The sequence below is a fragment of the Dendropsophus ebraccatus genome, chromosome 8 (assembly GCF_027789765.1).
Source record: "Dendropsophus ebraccatus isolate aDenEbr1 chromosome 8, aDenEbr1.pat, whole genome shotgun sequence".
Lineage (NCBI taxonomy): Eukaryota > Metazoa > Chordata > Amphibia > Anura > Hylidae > Dendropsophus > Dendropsophus ebraccatus.
The window spans coordinates 124,388,761-124,410,441 of NC_091461.1; the positions used below are offsets into that span (position 1 = coordinate 124,388,761).

At 48.8% G+C, this 21,681-nt stretch overlaps 1 protein-coding gene across 1 annotated transcript in view; it reads right to left on the minus strand.

Moving 5' to 3' along the window:
* COP1 (COP1 E3 ubiquitin ligase) overlaps positions 1-21,681 on the minus strand; it is a 130,467-nt gene that overhangs the window by 35,183 nt on the left and 73,603 nt on the right. The window contains exons 15-18 of the mRNA XM_069981703.1: positions 15,811-15,927; positions 4,895-5,012; positions 2,737-2,861; positions 1,058-1,218 (exon numbers count right to left, since the gene is read on the minus strand). Of these exons, the coding sequence (XP_069837804.1) occupies positions 1,058-1,218; positions 2,737-2,861; positions 4,895-5,012; positions 15,811-15,927 (521 nt within the window). The remainder of the gene's footprint in view (positions 1-1,057; positions 1,219-2,736; positions 2,862-4,894; positions 5,013-15,810; positions 15,928-21,681) is intronic.

The window sequence follows — 21,681 nt, forward strand, 5'->3', positions numbered from 1 at the left end:
TAGCAGCTCCCTGTGGAATGACCTCTTCACAGAGGGCGCTCAGTAATGTCTCACATCTCTAGGGGACAGAGTCTGTCTATTGTTGTCTATGTCCATGAGGCTTGCTCATGGACATAGACAACATGGACATTGCTTTTATAATATAGATGAAAAAATGGAAAATTAGAAAAAAAGTCACAAAAACTCTTTGAAAAAAAAAAATGTTTAACATAAATATAGTATTTAAACAGTAAGTTGTGTTCTGACGACACATTCCCTTTAAGGGCAGTGGGAGGTGCTGACCACCAGAAGTCACATACAACCACGGCTGAATGTCTAATTGTTTTTTCCCTTTAATCACTTTTCAAGCCCCCCCCCCCCCTCTCCAAAGTCTCTGCACCTTTCCCTGAGCTCCTTTTCTGCTGGCCGTCTCTATCTGATCCATTGCTGATCGCAGTTCTCATATTACATGTTATTTCTCATAGCCATGTCCCCCTCCCCCCCCCCCCCCCTCGGTCACCTTATTTGCAGTAATGACCTCTTACAGACAAGCAGCAAATTTTCCCGGTTTTATTCCGAGGAGGACGATGGCAGGAGAAGAGATTAATATGCGCGGTCACAGTCGGCTCCGCGCACGAACAACTTCTGATATCGGAGGCTCCGGAGCAAGAGGAGAAAAAGTCACAGAAAACAAGTGGTGTGATCTCCTCGGCTTCTGATCGGGATTCTGTGCAGCGATGGAGGCGGCGGCAGTGTCAGTGCTGTACTGGTTTAGCAGAGGCCTGGTACAGTATGAGAGGCGACAATCACCTCATCTCTACTGGGGAGGCCACTGCAGGTCAATGTGCCATGTAAATCAGTGATTATTAGTCAGTTCTATGCACGTATAAAAGGAAGGCTGTCAATCAATAGGACCGCCCACTAGACTCCTGAGCCTGGAATAAGCAGGGATTTAGGCTAACAACAGTGGGCTCATCTCCTTCTCCGACTAGTTAGTTATAGCCGGGTAAATGACAGTAAGACGTTATATAAGAAACACTTGTTATAAAAGTTATAAGGAGTTGTGGCTGTGACTTACCCCATCGGGGAGAGCCCTCCAACACACAGCGCTCACAAACTCATTGGTGTCGTCTTCCTTGCGGTCTTTGTCCAATACACTCTTTACAGTGTCAAACTTGAAGGTGAGAAGAGTTTTTGAGAGTCCCTTGTAGTACAGGTAGAGGGAATTGTTCTCACTTCCTATGGTGAAAGAACAGAGAGAGAGAATATCAGAGCGCACAGTGACACGGGGGACGCCAGATGAGGAGGAACATTCAATTACACAGTACTTCACATGTCTGCCAGGACTGAAGAGCTCAGTCGCTGGCCGCCACACGGTGATACATAGCCAGAGCCGCAGCCTGCTCACACTGACTGACAGGCCGGCTACAGGCTGAGGATACATAGTGGTATATAGCCAGAGCCGCAGCCTGCTCACACTGACTGACAGGCCGGCTACACAGGGATACATGGTGATACATAGCCAGAGCCGCAGCCTGCTCACACTGACTGACAGGCCGGCTACACAGGGATACATGGTGGTATATAGCCAGAGCCGCAGCCTGTTCACACTGACTGCAAAAGAACACTGCAGAGACACCATCACATGTCTCGACGTCAGTGAACTAGCCAGACCTTCCCTCCGGGAAGGAACAACCAAGCCAAAGCGTTCTCCAGTCAAGGAAACCACCTCAGCAAGGTATCCATCCACAGACAGCTGTTTCGGGGGTTTTTGCCCCTCATCAGTGTGGAGTAGGTTTCTGGCTAGTGGGAGCAATGACTAGTAAGTGCATGCAAAAGGACGCTGGTTGACCTCAGGGAGATCAACCAAAACACCGCAGAGACACCATCACGTGTCTCAACGTCAGTGTATTCTAGAACATTGCCCCCTGGGAAATCGAATATGCAAAAGAACACTGCAGAGACACCATGGTGTCTCTGCAGTGTTCTTTTGCATATTCGATTTCCCAGGGGGCAATGTTCTAGAATACACTGACGTTGAGACACGTGATGGTGTCTCTGCGGTGTTTTGGTTGATCTCCCTGAGGTCAACCAGCGTCCTTTTGCATGCACTTACTAGTCATTGCTCCCACTAGCCAGAAACCTACTCCACACTGATGAGGGGCAAAAACCCCGAAACAGCTGTCTGTGGATGGATACCTTGCTGAGGTGGTTTCCTTGACTGGAGAACGCTTTGGCTTGGTTGTTCCTTCCCGGAGGGAAGGTCTGGCTAGTTCACTGACGTCGAGACATGTGATGGTGTCTCTGCAGTGTTCTTTTGCATATTCGATTTCCCAGGGGGCAATGTTCTAGAATACACTGACGTTGAGACACGTGATGGTGTCTCTGCGGTGTTTTGGTTGATCTCCCTGAGGTCAACCAGCGTCCTTTTGTTCACACTGACTGACAGGCCGGCTACACAGGGATACTTGGTGGTATATAGCCAGAGCCGCAGCCTGCTCACACTGACTGACAGGAGGCTACAGGCTGAGGATACATGGTGGTATATAGCCAGAGCCGCAGCCTGCTCACACTGACTGACAGGCCGGCTACACAGGGATACATGGTGGTATATAGCCAGAGCCGCAGCCTGCTCACACGGACTGACCAGTGTAAATAGGTTCATAGTCAAAAAAAAGTCAATGAAAAAACCCACAGACAGCAGGCCAGGAATAATAATCATGGAAGCATACAGGCATGCAGAACACTGATACTGACCACAGGCAATGTAATCTCCATTAGACGCCAAGCCCACAAAGTTCTTCTCATTGATGTGACCCTTGAAGGAGCGCAGGCAATGGGGTCTGGTGACGTTCCACAGCTTCAGCTGACTGTCTGTGGACCTGAGGAATACAGAAGAGTGAGACGACACAATAGAAGGGACTGCAGGAGCGGAGGGTCCATGAGGAGCGGCTCCGCCCCCAGGACTCTTTAGATGTAATAGAAGAACGTTGTACATCTACATTATGCTGCATCAGTCAGAATCCACACAGCAGGCAACCTGCTACCATCCCAGTCTATGAGTTGGGATCTAAACAAAGTGGTTTCTATTAAGACATCCATGACCGAGCCGGAGCTGAATGCAGCTTCAAAGACGGTCAGTGTTTTTTAATACGTTGCTGCCCATGGTGAGACTAAAAATTCATTCCATACTTGTTATCTATTCAGTCTCCTTCCCCCAGTTCTCAGCTGCTGCTTTCTGCTGAAGACACAAAAATTGGTGTGAGCTTTTCTCTCTCTCCCCTCCTCCCCCCCTCCCTTCTGAGACGGCTGATGTAAACAAATCCCTGGCAGGCTGTATCTGCAACATTGTAGCTTCTTTGTAATGCTGGGAGGGTTATTCTGAAGACAAGTTGCTGAAAAACTCACTGTGAATAACCCGCGCAGCATTACAAAGAAGATACAATGTTGCAGATACAGCCTGCCTCATCTGTCAGGTGGGTAACAATATATCCAGAGATAAAAGGCAAATCTGATATCCTGGAGTCTGACAACCCTCGGAGCGAGCAGAGACAGCAGCCATTTCCTGCAGTCATGATAGGATAGAATAAAGAGGTTATGCCCTTTCCACAAGCCTCGCTGATCGGCCATCTCTGCCCAATGTGTCCCCCAACGATCAACAGATTAGAGGTCTATCCTCCACAAGTATCAGTGGGGGTCCCCAATAATTGGACTGTGGATATGTAATAACAATTATTATTGAGATAATCCCTTTAACAAGATGAGGATGTCAGTTTCCAGGTCACCTGACTATGCTCATAAACTAATCCGCAATTACAAATCTAGGGCCCATTGATTTCTATTGGGCTGTTCACACTGTCTGTCGTTTTACGGATCCCCAAGCCGTGCCGCAATTATGGATTGTGGATCCACAGACAGTGTGGACAGCCCGACTGAAAGTCTATGGGAGCGTCGGTCATTTTTGCGAATCAGAAATTCTTAACGTCCACAAATAATACAGAACTATCGCCTTCCCAAGGACAAATTTCTTGCAGATTGAGGACAATTGTGGACATACTGTAATATCCTGAAAAAATACTGAACGTGTGAATGAGGCCTGAGACCTGAGGACAAGGGTTGAGGCCTCCTCAGACGTCCGTTCTGTATGCCGATAATTAGCATCATCCCGGCAGCGGCTGCAGAAGAACAGGAAACACTTGTCGGGTCTCCATGGAGATCTCCACAAGGCTGGAAAGGCCACTCCGAGGCGTTATCCCCATCAATAACGGAGGGAGGCGCACCCCGCTCCGCACTGTGCTGAGCAGCGCCCCACTCACTCGCTCACACTCGCTCTGCAGCACCCCACTCACACTCACTCCACCGCGTCCCACTCACTCGATCACACTCCGCAGCGTCCCACTCACACTCGCTCCACAGCTCCCCACATACTCTCACTCCGCAGCGTCCCACTCACACTCGCTCCACAGCTCCCCACTTACTCCCACTCACTCCGCAGCCCCCACTCACCCTCGCTCCACAGCTCCCCACTTACTCCCACTCGCTCCGCAGCCCCCACTCACCCTCGCTCCACAGCTCCCCACTTACTCCCACTCGCTCCGCAGCCCCCACTCACCCTCGCTCCACAGCTCCCCACTTACTCCCACTCGCTCCGCAGCCCCCACTCACCCTCGCTCCACAGCTCCCCACTTACTCCCACTCGCTCCGCAGCCCCCACTCACCCTCGCTCCACAGCTCCCCACTTACTCCCACTCACTCCGCAGCCCCCACTCACCCTCGCTCCCCACTTACTCCCACTCACTCCGCAGCCCCCACTCACCCACTCTTCCTCTATGTTTTTGAAATATTTCACCTCTACAGATTCTGCAAGAAAACTTTAGAGAAGAACATCTTGAGCTTCTCTCCCTCTGATACTTACGCAGAGACAATCTCCTCCCCGTTGACGAACTTGGCGTAGGAGACGGCTTTGCGATGTCCTTTAAACACCATGATGGGCTGCTTAGTGTTCCGGAGGTCGTAATAGTGGACACAGTGATCTGGGATGTAAAAAAAAATAAACACAGGGTAAAAAGGGGTTAAATAAACCCGCAATGTTCCATGTGACAGCACTGACACAGCGGGCGCTATCCCCCCCCCCCCCCCGGATATTAATAACGCTCCAGGGCCATTGATCTCCAGCGTGCCGCCATTTTTATGTGCAGGTTTGTAAATTGTAACAACAAATCAAAATTAGCAGATGTCGGCAATTTAAGCGAGTGGATAATTTGTTAGTGAGGCGCGGGCCGTGCCGGCTATTTAGTGGTGATTGATTGTGGCAAAGCGAGAAGAGGGGTCAGGTTACTCCGAAGCCGGTGCCTTGGCTGCCGTCCCGTGGACTCCGACGACCAGCGCTAACCAGGGAAAACACTGATCCCAGAGCCAGCGAGCAAAGTATACAGCAAACAGAATATACTGCTCGATAAGGAGACCCCTCCCCATCCCGACAATCACCTAAACATTTAGAGGGGTCCGAGAGGGCTGGAAAACATGGCAGCACAGACACCAGCACACCTGTCCATGGGTGGTGTCTGATCCACTGAGGCTAAACAATCACACATGACCTGTGGACAAGTCGGTCACTGTGAACGGAAAAAAGCAGCCATGTTTTCCTAATCATGTTCACCCCCTTTAAGCCAATCAGCAATGATCTTGTGCAGACAGATTTTGGCATCAGCTTTACAAGTGTTACACTTGCACAGTTTACCTTAAAGGGAATCTCTCACTAGGATTATTCCGCCTTACATAAGGGCAGCGGAAACTAGTGACAGAAATGCTGGACAGATCAGTGTATTACCGACATCATTCTGTTCAGCCGTTCTCCTAATAGGCAGGAGAATAGGATTCTTGCCACACCCCTCCCCCCGCCCTACAGCTGCTGACTGACAGCTGACTGCCTATACACAGCATGGATAGTTAACTGCCAATCAGCAGCTGGTGGGCGGAGTTTTCTGCTTCTCATGAATATCCAGGACTACTGAGCTCATGCACATAATGGAGAGGACTACTTACTGTCCATGTTATTCAGGAGGAGATCTCTGGATCAGCTGCACAGAACAATGTAAGTGATCCATCATTCTGTTAAGCTTCTCTTTCACTAGTTTTTGCTACCCTGAGATAGGACCCCATACACCTGCTGACCCTGAGATAGGACGCCATACACCTGCTGACCCTGAGATAGGACGCCATACACCTGCTGACCCTGAGATAGGACGCCATACACCTGCTGACCCTGAGATAGGACACCATACACCTGCTAACACTGAGATAGGACGCCATACACCTGCTGACCCTGAGATAGGACGCCATACACCTGCTGACCCTGAGATAGGACACCATACACCTGCTAACACTGAGATAGGACGCCATAATCCTGCTGACCCTCAGATAGGACGCCATAACCCTGCTGACCCTGAGATAGGGCGCCATAACCTGCTGACCCTGAGATAGGGCGCCATACACCTGCTGACCCTGAGATAGGACGCCATACACCTACTGACCCTGAGATAGGACGCCATAACCTGCTGACCCTGAGATAGGACGCCATAACCTGCTGACCCTCAGATAGGACGCCATACACCTGCTAACACTGAGATAGGACGCCATAATCCTGCTGACCCCGAGATAGGACGCCATAACCCTGCTGACCCTGAGATAGGACGCCATACACCTACTGACAGAGTCTATTTAACCAGGGACACTATTAGCAGGTTAGGAGCATCTCCCAATTGCGCATGGGGCACTAAGGATGAAGATAAGTTTCTTACCTTGATTCTTGGTGCAGTTTTCAGGAACTTTATATTTAATTTTATTTATATGTTAATGAGGCCATTTGATGCACTGTGGGTGGGGCTACCAGGGGTGTAGCCCCACCCCCAGTGTGCCAAACTGCCTCATTAGTGTATTAATTAAATCACAAAGTTCCCAAAAATGGTGCAGAGGATCAAGGTACGAAACTTTCTTTCATGCTCAGCACCCCGTGCGATGTAGAGAGATGCTTCTAACCTGCTAATAGTGTCCCTGTCACTCTGATCTCTTCATTTCATTGGTGGACAGCTAGGCGGAGCTTCATGACAGTTGGGCCCCTCTGCCGGGAAATGAGGCCCAAATGACATGACATCACTTTAAGCCTTTAGATACAACAGAGACAGCGACAAGAGGTTAGACTGAGGGATCGGCATGGATCCCATGGAAGGTCCCCAGGTTTGGCATCCCCTTTGGCAGAACTAATGGGTATACAGGCACTGTTATACTGGCAGGGACCATAAACTGTAAGGAATTACTGTGCCGTAATATATCTATCTATCTATATATACACACACACACATATATATATAATTTATATAGAGTGATTGCATATGCATGTACATAAGTGGAACTGGGAAAACACATATAACAAACTATTTAACTATAGAACTTTCTCTGACTTTCTACTTGTAGAGAAAACTTAAAGGGGTACTCCGGGTGGGAGGGCTTTTTCACTATGGGGGGGGGGGGGATGAAAGCAATGACGTCCACTCACGTCCCTGGTTCCAGTGTTTGGACTATTTTGAATTCTATAGTAATTGTAGCTCCTGCACAGGTGACACAACTTGGTTGTATGGATGCAGTCACAGGGCACAGAGGTGTTAGTCGGCCCCTTTGGCTGGGCCTGTCCAAAAAGCAGCGGAAGAGACGTTGCCTCTTAGGAAAGAAAACATCATAAAAGCCAAAAGCAGCAACATAAAGGGAAACACTATATGCACTATGGCTTTTCCTGCCCTATAACAATGCTGCTCATTATATGTCTTATTATACTCCGCTCTTTCAGGCCGGTTACTCCTGTCACTCCCGTTAGTTTGGGCTGCCATCTAAAAACATCAATCATTACACTTTCCCGTAGCAGAACTGAAAGGTGCAGGATGACTATATCCACAGCACTGAAGGGTAATGACAGTATGTCAATAGCCATACATCAATTACAGGGGTCCCGGGGACCACCCAAATACAACGTTAGATCTCCCAGGATGAGAGTGATCGCCTTCTACTACCTAATACATACATGAATCTCCAGCAGGTGTCCTGGAGGTCCCAGAGACCACCCACTCATCCTAAAGGGACCGCAGGACTCACAGAGTCTCCCTATGTGTGGTCAGGGACCGCAGGACTCACAGGCTCTCCCTATCGGTGGTCAGGGAGCACAGGACTCACAGGCTCTCGCTATGTGTGATCAGGGAGCACAGGACTCACAGGCTCTCCCTATGTGTGGTCAGGGACCGCAGACCCACAGGCTCTCCCTATGTGTGGTCAGGGACCGCAGGACTCACAGGCTCTCCCTATGTGTGGTCAGGGACCGCAGGACTCACAGGCTCTCCCTATGTATGGTCAGGGACCGCATAACTCACAGGCTCTCCCTATGTGTGGTTAGGGAGCACAGGACTCACAGGCTCTCCCTATGTGTGGTCAGGGACCGCATAACTCACAGGCTCTCCCTATGTGTGGTCAGGGACCGCAGGACTCACAGGCTCTCCCTATGTGTGGTCAGGGACCGCAGGACTCACAGGCTCTCCCTATGTGTGGTCAGGGACCGCAGGACTCACATAGTCTCTCTATGTGTGGTCAGGGACCGCATAACTCACAGGCTCTCCCTATGTGTGGTCAGGGACCTCAGGACTCACAGACTCTCCCTATGTGTGGTCAGGGACCGTAGGACTCATATAGTCTCCCTATGTGTGGTCAGGGACCGCAGGACTCACAGGCTCTCCCTATGGGTGGGCAGGGACCGCAGAACTCTCAGGTGTATAGCTTTACACCTCAGCCCATTTACAGGCAGGAGCTGAAAGTCCAGACAGCCCAATGTGGTGTTGGTTCCCATTCATATAACCCAAGCACGTTGCGTGCACCTCCCATCTGACATTATGTGTCGGAGAACGGTTTGATATAATGGAAACCAATTGTCCCTCTGATGTCCTTCTCCTCTGATGAAAGTCCATACGAGTGACAAGAAGAGCTTCCTCCCCGGCTTTGCCTCGAGCAAAACGACAAAGTGGGACCACTGATGAGGAGCTGATCCTGCAGCGATCAGACAAAGGCGCGGCGCTTCTAGGATCACCCTAAACGGTTAAACTATCCACGCGGTGACCTGCCAAAGCCGCACATGATCAATCACTATTCAACACGCCAAATACACATTGATTCCTTCAATCAGAGCACTGGGAGAACTGCGGTAAAATGGGAAGATTAAAGGCAGCAGCCGAGTCTTTCAAGAGGGGAATGATGTCTAACCTCTTATAGCGACTAAGCCATTAGTGGAGATGAGAAGAATGCGAGAGAGTGGAAAGGTGCACTCTCCTAATGTGAACGCTCCAAAACGAGAGGCAGGAACCAGAAAGCTCAGCGACGACAGAGTCCAAGGCCACATGCACTACTCGATGGCTGCAAATGACCCATTCTCCTTGTAGCCGCCATACCCCCTATGGATATGTGTAAGCAAATTAAGCAAGCCTCTGCCTCGCGGCGTCTGGCCTGGACACCATGCGCCTACACCAGCTTGCAGGGCAATCGTTCTCCATCCCTTTCGGCATCGTTCCCCGGCCGGCTAAAATTAGTTGCTTAATTATTAATTGATTGCTTATACACAGCGGGTTCCGTGAATGAGTTTGGTCTCCCTCGCCCCCTCTTTTCCCTTCACACGCATCAATTCCAGCCATCTTTATTTTGCATTTATTCCTCCCTTCTCCCCCCCCATATAACTACAAAAAGATCGGAACAGAGCTGTAAGCATTAATGGGAAATGCAACCGAACAGCTGGCCAAACTTTAAAGAGACAGCGCCGCTTCTCCGCCATATGGGCCGTCAGACAAGAAGATTAAAGAAAAGAGAAAAATACCATCTGCGGAGAAAACAAAGGAAGAAGGAAAAAATATTGGATGGATCACTAAAATAATAAAAAAAAATGTCACAAAAAAAAAAATACTACTAAGATGTAAAATGTAAGAGCATTGTGAGAGTCGTCTGCGGCAAAGCTCCGGGAGAAGCATCGATAGAACTATGAGCGATGGAGAACCACAGTGTGACATCATAAGCATCAGTGGCCGAGCCGCCCACGTGATGGGCAACAAAGCACGGACCTGGAACACGATCAGCTGCGCAGAACTAGTAGCCGACTTTACAGCAGATTCCTCTGAACTTGTGGCGGTGGCGTAAAAAAAAAAATGGATTAAGTCTGATTTTTATTTTTCTAATTAATGTGATAATTTTACAGGTGTGGCATCACCAATTACATGTGGTGCTTTATAATGTTACGTTCATGTAAAGTGATGGCATCTACCGAGGAATTGCCAGAAGTTGGATCACCACCCATCAGTTTCCTGATAGATGGCGATAAAGGGGAGCACTGTATCTATGTGGTTACATAGAAGAGGCTTCCTCTGCCAGCCCCCTGGGCATCCCCCACAACACGGCCACTGGGAGACGTTACTCTATCATAGCATCACCGGCCTAATACATGACCCCAAGGCTGCCATGTTTCTCTGCCTCCTAAGTAGCCAATAACAGGCTGCAGTACAGAAGCATTGCTCCACAACACTCATCAACTATCTGCAAAAGTGGAGAGAGGTGTGTGAGAGAGAGAGAGAGAGAGAGAGAGAGAGAGAGAGAGAGGGGTGTATGAGAGAGGAGAGAGAAGAGAGAGGGGAGAGGTGTGAGAGAGAGAAAGTTTGATTGTCAGGGGTCCGAATGTTGATTATAATAGGAGCCAGAGTCCTTAAGACAAAGGGTCCTATTCCACGGGCCGCTGGGGGGCCGATCAATAATGTAAAGGAGCGCTGATCTGCTAGATCGGCACTCGTTTACTGGGCCTATGCCATGGCCCGATAATAGTTTAGCGAGGGCTGCAGGGACATAGTTAGTTACCCTTGTTAAACAGCATACACTACCTATCCATGTTACAGGCCTTCTCCTGCGCTCCTCTTCCTCCCGGTCCAGCGCACAGAAGCAGCTTTGGTGCGGCCTGTCTGTGCTGACAGACCACTTAGCCTATTACTGGCCGCGGTGGTCCCGGACAGTGATTGGCTGAGCGTCTGTCAGCTAAGACAGGCCGCACTGAAACTGCTGTTGTGCGCTGGACCGGGAGGAAGAGGAGCGCAGGAGAAGACCTGCAACATGGATAGGTAATGTATTGTGCTCAGAGTTTTCTTCTCCATCGCGGAGGATTTGGAGGCTCCTATACAAATTACATAGTTGGTGGACCTGGATCTGGTTTACACTTTAATGTAATGCAGATGGCAGCTTATAGGCAATGCAGACGTGGCCCAGCATTTCTTGTAACACTAGACACACTTAACAGATGAGGCTAGCCTAATATTCTTAGGGGATTCGCAAACACACTTGGCACCCCTCAACTCATATCAAGCGGGCAAGAAGAAGAGATCATGAGTCCACCTGCACAGAAATCTGGGATTTTGGTAATTCATGCCTTTGGATCCCTGGACTCCCAATAGATTGGAGCTTTGATTGACCTTTAATAAAATCACTGGAATTGGCCATTTTTTATTTCCCATAAGGGGTCACACAGGGTGTGAAACCACAAAAGTGTCTTGTGCCCTTGTGTAATGTCTCTGCCTTTCTGATACATTGTAAATGTGTGTGACGGAGATGAAGGAATTACCAGTGGTTTGTTGCCGCCATGAGAAGTGGTGCTGGAACCATCAGGATGCCTAATGTCTGGAAGAGTTTACTAGGAGTTCTATGGCGAGAACAGCTGGTATACCCAGACAGGTTTCCAGAGCTCACCTACTACATGGCCCGAGCATGCACTGTGCCCAGAACAAAGTCCAGCTGGGAAAAACCCAGAGCTGGCGCAACCGGCCACCTTCACATCCAGAATCAGTTTAGGCACAGGCCAAGAGGGCCATCTGCGGCCATCATCTACAGACACAACAGGGAACAAGGCTCTCCATTTCACTAAGACCATTATTATAAGCTCTGTGATACCAAAGCCCTTCAACGGTAGTATCACAATAAGCGAGGCCAACATTATAGTATTCAAGTGAACAGAGAACAAGGCATCTAAGCTACTCGTGAAAAGGCAGGGAGGTCTGGCTTAGAAAACCCATTCAAAATGCTTCATAAACAAAAGGAAAGAGCTAATACAAACCGGGCACCTTACAGGCTCTTGGCATCTATGCAGACATTAAGGTAAATGGTGGTTGTAGTTTCTTGTGTACATGAGGAATAGCACAGTGTTGGGTCATTGTATAAATTATAAACTGAGTCCCAGGGTTAGTGAGGACTAGCGGCTATGTCTCCCATACTGCACACACAGAAGAGGGGGTCATCTCCTTTACATCTCTACAGCATCTTCAGAAGCAGCAGCATGGAGGACATTACAGAGTATTCGGCCCTGGAAATGTGCAGTAAAAACACTGAGCAGAGCCTGCAGCATCTCTGTGTCTCTCGCTGTACCTCCAACCTCCTCCTCTCTCCATAAACACTTTAAGCAGCACTTAAATGGAGAAGAAGAAGAAGAAGAAGAAGAAGAAGAAGTAGAGCAAGGAGAGTTACAATGTTTCTTGTATTTACTTGTACTATTGTTTCTGACTAAACTTATTGAACCCATGACCATCAAGTGACAGGTGCTGGGGAGTATGGGGTAGCTGGGTAAGACCCCGCTGGCTGTAATGGGGAACTTTGTATTCAACAAGCTGATCTGTGGACTCTTATAAGCCAAGTAATGCTCCACTGGTAAAACATATGAAGAGCTGCCTCCTCCAGAGGGAAGAGTCTGTTGTGTGATGTAATGTACTGAAGGCAGCTTCCCTAAAACTTACAGCTTGGCCCTTATAAGAGCCTTGGAAGATGACCGGGTTTTATCAGCCAAGAGAGAACGTCCTCTAGAAGAAAGATACTCTTCTGATTTAGGGGTTCTTGCCCCTTGTCAGTATAGAGCAGGGTGCTGGCTATCTTGCCGAGACGCACTAAACTGTTGTGTGGAGTCCAATAGGCCATGCAGTGCTCCAATGTGTCCCGCCCCTAGTCACTGATTGGCTAAGCAGGCAATTGCTCAGCCAGGTATGTGATGTAGCAGCTATGAGAGCTGTAGGAAACCGGCAGTGCGATCCCGAAGCGGCACTATGGGGCGTGAGGATAGGCAAGTTTACATTGTTTATTATTTTCCTAGATGTCCAACAAAAATGGCCGGGAAGGACGTCTTTTTTTTTTTTTTTTTTACTGTTAAGGAAACAAACCCTCTTTTGCATAGAAGGTTTGGAGTGGTTTAACCATCAATATTCTCTGCCTTAGCAACCAGACTTATTTTTTAGTTAAATGATAATTATGGAGATGAGTGAGATGGACCATCGGCTTGTGGAGATCCAGGATGCTTCTATATAATTCTACGCTGCGCTCTCCCTAATCACACTGCGCATTCAGCAGCCGCTAAGTGCCCGCATACAGAGCCGGGGTTTAGCTACTTTGGAAGTGATATTCAATCTAGAGGAAAAAGTATCTGATTTTGTGGCCGAACAATGTAATATGTGACATTACATGGCTAGGTGCACTCAGAAATTGGAAATAATGCTCGCCCTAAGTAGTAATTTGTCCTATGGGTATTTAAAGGCGCTGATGTTCAGACACACAGCTTTGCAAGGCTTAAAAGATGAGTAATTACAACATGGTTGAGGCACGGCGTCATCTAGAGGCCGGCAAGTTCAGAAGTGGGATAGCCGCATCCCATTAGAGTCTACAAGGGGCTGTGGTGACCACCAGGGTGCTTGTAAGGGCACTGATGTGTGAGCCGCCGCCGCGTACTGATCAGATGGATACATCACTGCTCAACACACTGCCGCCTGCCCTCTTCTTTTCAACCTTCTATTTTGACAGGCCCGAGCAATGGCTCCAGGTTATAGATGACATTCAGACAGCTCCGGATAATGGGCTCGACATGGAGTGCTGGGGGAGGGGTGCAGGCGCCCTTTCCCTTTTAATTGTATTGTCAAAAGCTTTTGACACAGCAGGCGATAAAAATGTCAATGAAAGAGAGCAAAACGTGCACAGCGGGGGAGGGGAGAAAACCTTAAAAAGAGCGGATAACCTGATATGTATCATAGGGGAGTCATCGCGGCAGGACTGACAGGACGGCCCTCATCTTATTCAGCATTCTACACATTCACTCATATCCAACGGCAGCCGCTCAGTCCGCATCACCAGGATATAAGTGCTCACCCCTCTGTCAGAGCAGTCACCCTTGTAAACCCACTCCAACATCTAAAACCTCCAAGTAATACAATGTTCCAATGAAAAAGAAAGTACTAAGGGGCAACAAACACACCAGGGGCTGAAACTGTGGGCTAGGACAGAACATCTGCCTCCTAGGACATACACAGAACTGGGAAAAGAAGGGTCACAGGGGAGGAGAGACTCATGCTTGGGCTCCTGCTCAGCTCTGTGATTGGCTGAGCAGGCAGTGAGGCGTCAGTGCAGCAGCAGGGGGAGGTGAGTATGCCTTCTTTATTGGTTTAGGTCACAGGGAGCAGTGGGCAGAGGTTATAGTGGTACCGTATCCTGGTTATCCAATATGTCATTTCCCCCCAAAATGACTGTGAAAGGGACCGCATTGAGAAAGAGAGAAAGAACTGTCCAGAGCAGGGGAGGTTTTCTATGGGGATTTGCTGCGGCTCTGGACAGTCCTGACATGGACAGAGGTGGCAGCAGAGAGCACTGTGTCAGACTAGAGAGAATACACCACTTCTTGCAGGACATACAGCAGGTGATAAGTACTGGAAGACTGGGGATTTCAAATAGAAGTAATATACAAATCTGTATAACTTTCTGACACCAGTTGATTTAAATACCATATTAAAAACACTACTTTTGTGGTTCAGATTGTTCAACAAATCCACTGGAAATTTACCCCCACAATCTTACGATTCAACTCCTCTACCATTAACTGTTTGCGGTGCTACTATTTGAATAATGCAGTAAGTTTTGATAAATGACCAACATCAGCGTGATTACTGATGTCGGTCACTAGTAGAGGGTTTCTGCTGGAGAAGGCTTCATACGTCACATTGCTGATCTGGCAGACATCAAGGGAAAGGATTTAGGGCCCTATTCCACCGGACGATTATCGTTTGCATAATTGTTAACGATTAACGATCTCAAACGACCGCTATTGCGAAATACCTGAAAACGTTCACTCATTTCCATGGAACGATAATCGTTACTTATGATCGTAATTGCGATCGTAATTGTTTTTCTTCGCCATTTATTCGCTATTGCGTTCGTATCTATTGCGAACGACCGAACAATGTCTTATTCAATGCGAACGTTTTGCGAACGAGCAACGACAAAAATAGGTCCAGGTCTTATAAAGTGATCAACGATTTCTCGTTTGGTCGTTAATCGTTAACTGCATTTCAACCGAACAATTATCGTTTAGATTCGAACGATTTAACGATAACCTGAACGATAATCGTCTGGTGGAATAGGGCCCGAAGACCAGCATTTTGTATTTCCTTGCTTATCTTCATCCAATATGTAAAGCAGTTGGATGACCTGACACATACAAGTGAGGCAAATATGCAACAAAAAAATAAGGACTTGAGAAAAGGGCAAAGGCATTTTCTAGCGTTACAGATGTTTTATACCATATGCCCAACAAAATGTATAATATAACATGAGGTCACAGTACATGGTAATATATACAGGGGTAATATAACATGAGGTCACAGTACATGGTAATATATACAGGGGTAATATAACATGAGGTCACAGTACATGGTAATATATACAGGGGTAATATAACATGAGGTCACTCACCTGCACAGCCAAACGCCAGGTGGTAGCGGGAAGAGGGACTGAATTTCACACAGCATACATTGGCTTTGGCTTCAATACTAGCAACAGAATTATCCAGGTTGGTAGACCATAGCTTTACTACATGATAGAGGAAAAAGAGGTAAAAAACACATTACACTGGCTGTGACGGCAGAGAACATGATAACATACATAACGGCCGGAGTCCTGTCCGAGCAAGAAAGAGGGGGATAAAAATAAATAAATAAGAAACTGAAAAAGCAGCACAATCCGCCAGTATTTACATTACCTACACAGGTCCGAGCAGCATCCGCCATGTCAGGACGTTGTTGGCGATTTAAACAAGCGCTGTTCTGGTCTTAAAATAATGCACTGCATTGAACTCTATGGGACAGCAGCGGTTATTCACACACTGTATTGAACAATGGCCGTTGTTCTAAGGCCGCACAAATAATTGAGATGTTAATTATTTTTGGACGTTAGAGTGTGAACACCGCACAACAGTGACACAATGTATATTGTCATAGAGTTCTAACTGGACTGCAGGCACCACCCAAATGTGGCCGCAATCCAAAGAAAATAAAAAATACAATAACGTTCCTGCGGCTGCTGGTTTCAGTAAATGAGAACATGGCTTTATAGTAGTAATAGTAATAATATAACGTATGAAATAATAATAATAATAATAATTACTATGTACGATATAATAATAATAATAACAACAACAACAACAACAACAACAACAACAACAACAACAACAACTTTCCCCTCTATCTCTAATGTTTAATTGTTCCTTGGTTAGTAGATGAGACTAGCTACTATGGTGTCTCCCATACACTGCACACACAGGAGAGGATATCCTGGCCCCCCAACATCTATATAACACAGACTGGGAAGCCGCAGGAACATGAAGGACGTTATTGAGCGGTGAGCGCTGTGAATCAAACCCGGGGATAAGATATAGCTAGAATAAATAGAAATAAGATAATAGATATAGCACTTACTGGAGCTATAGCGGCTTCTCTGTGTCTTACTTTGCAGACACCAACCTCCCATTCTAGTCATATAGGTTGGTGGACAGCATGTAACCTGATCCCACATATCATTCATCTCGTTCATCTGAATTTTTCAGATTGTGAATTGAATGGCGGGCCTCTGGTTTTAGCTGCACTTTTTTCCATGGTCTACATTCTGGAGAAACAACTACTACCTGCAAACCATGTACAGGTGGGCTATATGCTGTACACCACATTTATAAGAAAACTGCGTAACACAGCCCCCCAGTACTACACCACCAGACTGGTGAGGTCACAATAACACAGCCCCCTAGTACTACACCCCCAGACTGGTGAGGCCACCATAACACAGCCCCCCAGTACTACACCCCCAGACTGGTGAGGCCATCATAACACAGCCCCCCAGTACTACACCCCCAGACTGGTGAGGCCACCATAACAGTCCCCCAGTACTACACCCCCAGACTGGTGAGGCCACCATAACAGTCCCCCAGTACTACACCCCCAGACTGGTGAGGCCACCATAACACAGCCCCCCAGTACTACACCCCCAGACTGGTGAGGCCACCATAACACAGCCCCCCCCCCCCAGTACTACACCCCCAGACTGGTGAGGCCACCATAACACAGCCCCCCCCCCAGTACTACACACCCCGACTGGTGAGGCCACCATAACACAGCCCCCCAGTACTACACCACCAGACTGGTAAGGCCACCATAACACAGCCCCCTAGTACTACACCCCCAGACTGGTGAGGCCACCATAACACAGCCCTCTAGTACTACACCACCAGACTGGTGAGGTCACCATGACACAGCCCCCCAGTACTACACCACCAGACTGGTGAGGTCACCATGACACAGCCCCCCAGTACTACACCACCAGACTGGTGAGGTCACCATGACACAGCCCCCCAGTACTACACCCCCAGACTGGTGAGGTCACCATAACACAGCCCCCCAGTACTACACCACCAGACTGGTGAGGTCACCATAACACAGCCCCCCAGTACTACACCACCAGACTGGTGAGGCCACCATGACACAGCCCCCCAGTACTACACCAGACTGGTGAGGCCACCATAACAGCCCCCCAGTACTACACCCCCAGACTGGTGAGGCCACCATAACACAGCCCCCCAGTACTACACCCCCAGACTGGTGAGGCCACCATAACACAGCCCCCCAGTACTACACCCCCAGACTGGTGAGGCCACCATAACACAGCCCCCCCCCCAGTACTACACACCCCGACTGGTGAGGCCACCATAACACAGCCCCCCAGTACTACACCACCAGACTGGTGAGGCCACCATAACACAGCCCCCCCCCTCCCTAGTACTACACACCCCGACTGGTGAGGCCACCATAACACAGCCCCCCCCCCAGTACTACACACCCCGACTGGTGAGGCCACCATAACACAGCCCCCCAGTACTACACCACCAGACTGGTGAGGCCACCATAACACAGCCCCCTAGTACTACACCACCAGACTGGTGAGGCCACCATAACAGTCCCCCAGTACTACACCACCAGACTGGTGAGGCCACCATAACAGCCCCACAGTACTACACCACCAGACTGGTGAGGTCACCATAACACAGCCCCCCAGTACCACACCACCAGACTGGTGAGGTCACCATGACACAGGCCCCCCAGTACTACACCACCAGACTGGTGAGGTCACCATAACACAGCCCCCCAGTACCACATCCCCAGACTGGTAAGGTCACCCACCTTAACACAGCCCCCCCAATACTACACCCCAGACTTTCTGGGTGCAGTACACAGGGTTCTGCGCTCAGTGTGGATGGACACTTGATTTCGGGGGGTTCGGGGGGTTGCGGTATGGACGTGCGTCCATCTAATGACTCCAGTTTGCTTTATTTGACAACCTCAGGAAATTTCCTGCTTTCTAAGCATTTCTGCTCGTTCAGTGATGCCGGGGAGAATTGACTTTCCTCCTCTACCTCCCCGCCGGCACATTTGCTTCATCATCAGCCATGGTTTGCTATTGCTAACGTATCACAAGCCTCTGACTTCTAGTCATGCAGAAACATGTGCGGTGGAAATGACTATTCCATTCAGATTTATAAGGATCCACAGATGTCAGGCCACTGTCTACAGTCAATATTCCTGAATGTCAGGACGGTGCTTAACATTCAGGCTGCATCCCGGGGCCTTTACCATCGCCGTGTAATGGAGGCCGTGCACTCAGCTCTATTACACCGTTGCTGCAGACGGGATGGGAGAGCAGGGAAACTTCACATCGCAGCAAATTTACTAAATACAACAATGGAGAAAAGTCTGCGGCTTCATGGAGCTCCAGTAGGAGCCATACTGACGCTCCCCTTGGCCTCTATGGAGCGGCGACCTTTCCGTCACAGTAAAACAGCTGCCGGTGCTGCCAGGAGTGACAGCCTGCCGGCGGCATCAACCGTGTAATTTATAATCTGTCACCAACTCTCGCAGGATGAGTAGAAGGTAGAAGGTTACTGCTGCGCTCCTTAATGGGGTATCTGACAAAGTCCTTAACACAGCCGCCCCCCGTGATCATGGCGTTATCCCCTCTCACATCCCCGCCCCCCGTGATCATGGCGTTATCCCCTCTCACATCCCCGGCCACCGTGATCATGGCGTTCTCCCCTCTCACATCCCCCGTGATCATGGCGTTCTCCCCTCTCACATCCCCCGTGATCATGGCGTTCTCCCCTCACACATCCCCCGTGATCATGGCGTTCTCCCCTCACACATCCCCCGTGATCATGGCGTTCTCCCCTCTCACATCCCCCGTGATCATGGCGTTCTCCCCTCTCACATCCCCCGTGATCATGGCGTTCTCCCCTCACACATCCCCCGTGATCATGGCGTTCTCCCCTCACACATCCCCCGTGATCATGGCGTTATCCCCTCACACATCCCCCGTGATCATGGCGTTATCCCCTCACACATCCCCTCACCAGAGAGTAGCGGGAATGAGGTTGGGAAACATGCAGAGGAGCGGGAATGAGATGAGGAACAAGGTTAAGGGCCAAAAAGGAGATGGGAAAGATGCTGGGGACCAGGGATAAGACAATGAGCCATGCTAGGGGCCAGGAATGAGAGAGCGGGAATGAGATGCAAAGCCAGACCAGTGACTGGGAATGAGAAGGGGAACCATACTGGGCACCAGAATTGAGATGGAGAGCCAGGCTATGAGCCAGTAGGTGAAGGCATGAGACAAGCCAAGAGTCTGGGCGCTTCCACTATTATTTTTATTTATTCATGTGCTACACACGGTTACCGATTCCATTTGAGACTTCACCCTCCATTCTAGATACTTTTTTGCTTTTATAAAGCGCAAGTCTGTGCAAATTTATGAGGTTGGGTTGAAAAAGGATTCACTACAATTCCCTAACCCAGTGCGACAAGACATCTGCTGGTTTCTATGTGAAATGGTTGTTTGTTTGTTTTTATTTTTTAGGGTTTTAAAAAAAAAAAAAAAAACCACAAAACTGGAGAAAAGAGCCATAGACCATGGCTACAGGAAACTCAAAAAAAAGTGTCGGGCTGTACACGAAATCCTTGAACAAGCCGCAGAGAAATGTGTGACAGATCACGCAAACTTTAGAGCAGACAGGCCGATGAATATGTGGATGAAGCAAAACAGAAAAAATAATAACCGACTGTGACATCTGCAGTTTCGGACTTTGCTGCCAATCAGCAATACAAGTGTTAGGGTATGTTCACACTACGGAATAGGTGAGGGATTTCAAACAGAGTCCGCACTGTGGATTCCACTTGAAGTTCCGCCTGTCTCATTGATGGGATTTCTCAAGCGCAATTCATGACCCACCCAAAGAATTTGCAGAAGCACACTGCAGAGACACCATCACGTGTCTCGAGGTCAGTGAACTAGCCAGACCTTCCTCCGGGAAGGAACATCCAAGCCAAGGAATGTCTCCAATTAAGGAAACCACCTAAGCACCCACCTTTTGGTTGATCTCCCTGAGGTCAACCAGTGTCCTTTTGCATGCACTTACTAGTCATTGCTCCCACTAGCCAGAAACCTACTCCACACTGATGAGGGGAAAACCCCCCCGAAACAGCTGTCTGCGGATGGATACCTTGCTTAGGTGCTTTCCTTAATTGGAGACATTCCTTGGCTTGGTTGTTCCTTCCCGGAGGAAGGTCCGGCTAGTTCACTGACGTCAAGACACGTGCTGGTGTCTCTGCAGTGTTCTTTTGCATATTTGATTTCCCAGAGGGCAATGTTCTAGAATACACTGACGTTGAGACATGTGATGGTGTCTCTGCGGGGTTTTGGTTGATCTCAACCAGTGTCCTTTTCCACCCAAAGAATTGACATGTCAGATTCCACTTGAAACTCCTTGGCTATGCCGTAGTGTGAACAAACCCATATACTATATCCTATCCTGCTTCCTTCCCTGTTGATATCAATGAGGCGGACCCTCAGATGGACCTGCTGCAGATTCTGTGCCGCCTGTCGATCTCGGCATGCAGATATCTGTTCCGGTTTCCTCCGCTCGTTGCCTCCTGTATTTTTCTGCAGATTTCTCTGATGCAAACCTTTTGGAAAGCTCTGCAAGAAGTCCGTCCCGCGTGCGCTGACCCCAGAAATAACACAACTTGGTCGGGTAAGCTGAGGGTCTGCACGTCCACACAGGTTTAACCAGACCGTATTTAACAACCTCAGTTTTCATAAAAAAAGAAAAAGTAAAGTAATTCAGAATTTATAGCTCTACAGAGGGGAGATTTGCAGTTTAAGGCATTGACTTCCCGCAAAGCTTTCAGATGTGCACGAGAAGCCGAGGCGGAGGAGAATTCCTCAGAGGCAAAAGGCAGCTCGGGTTTG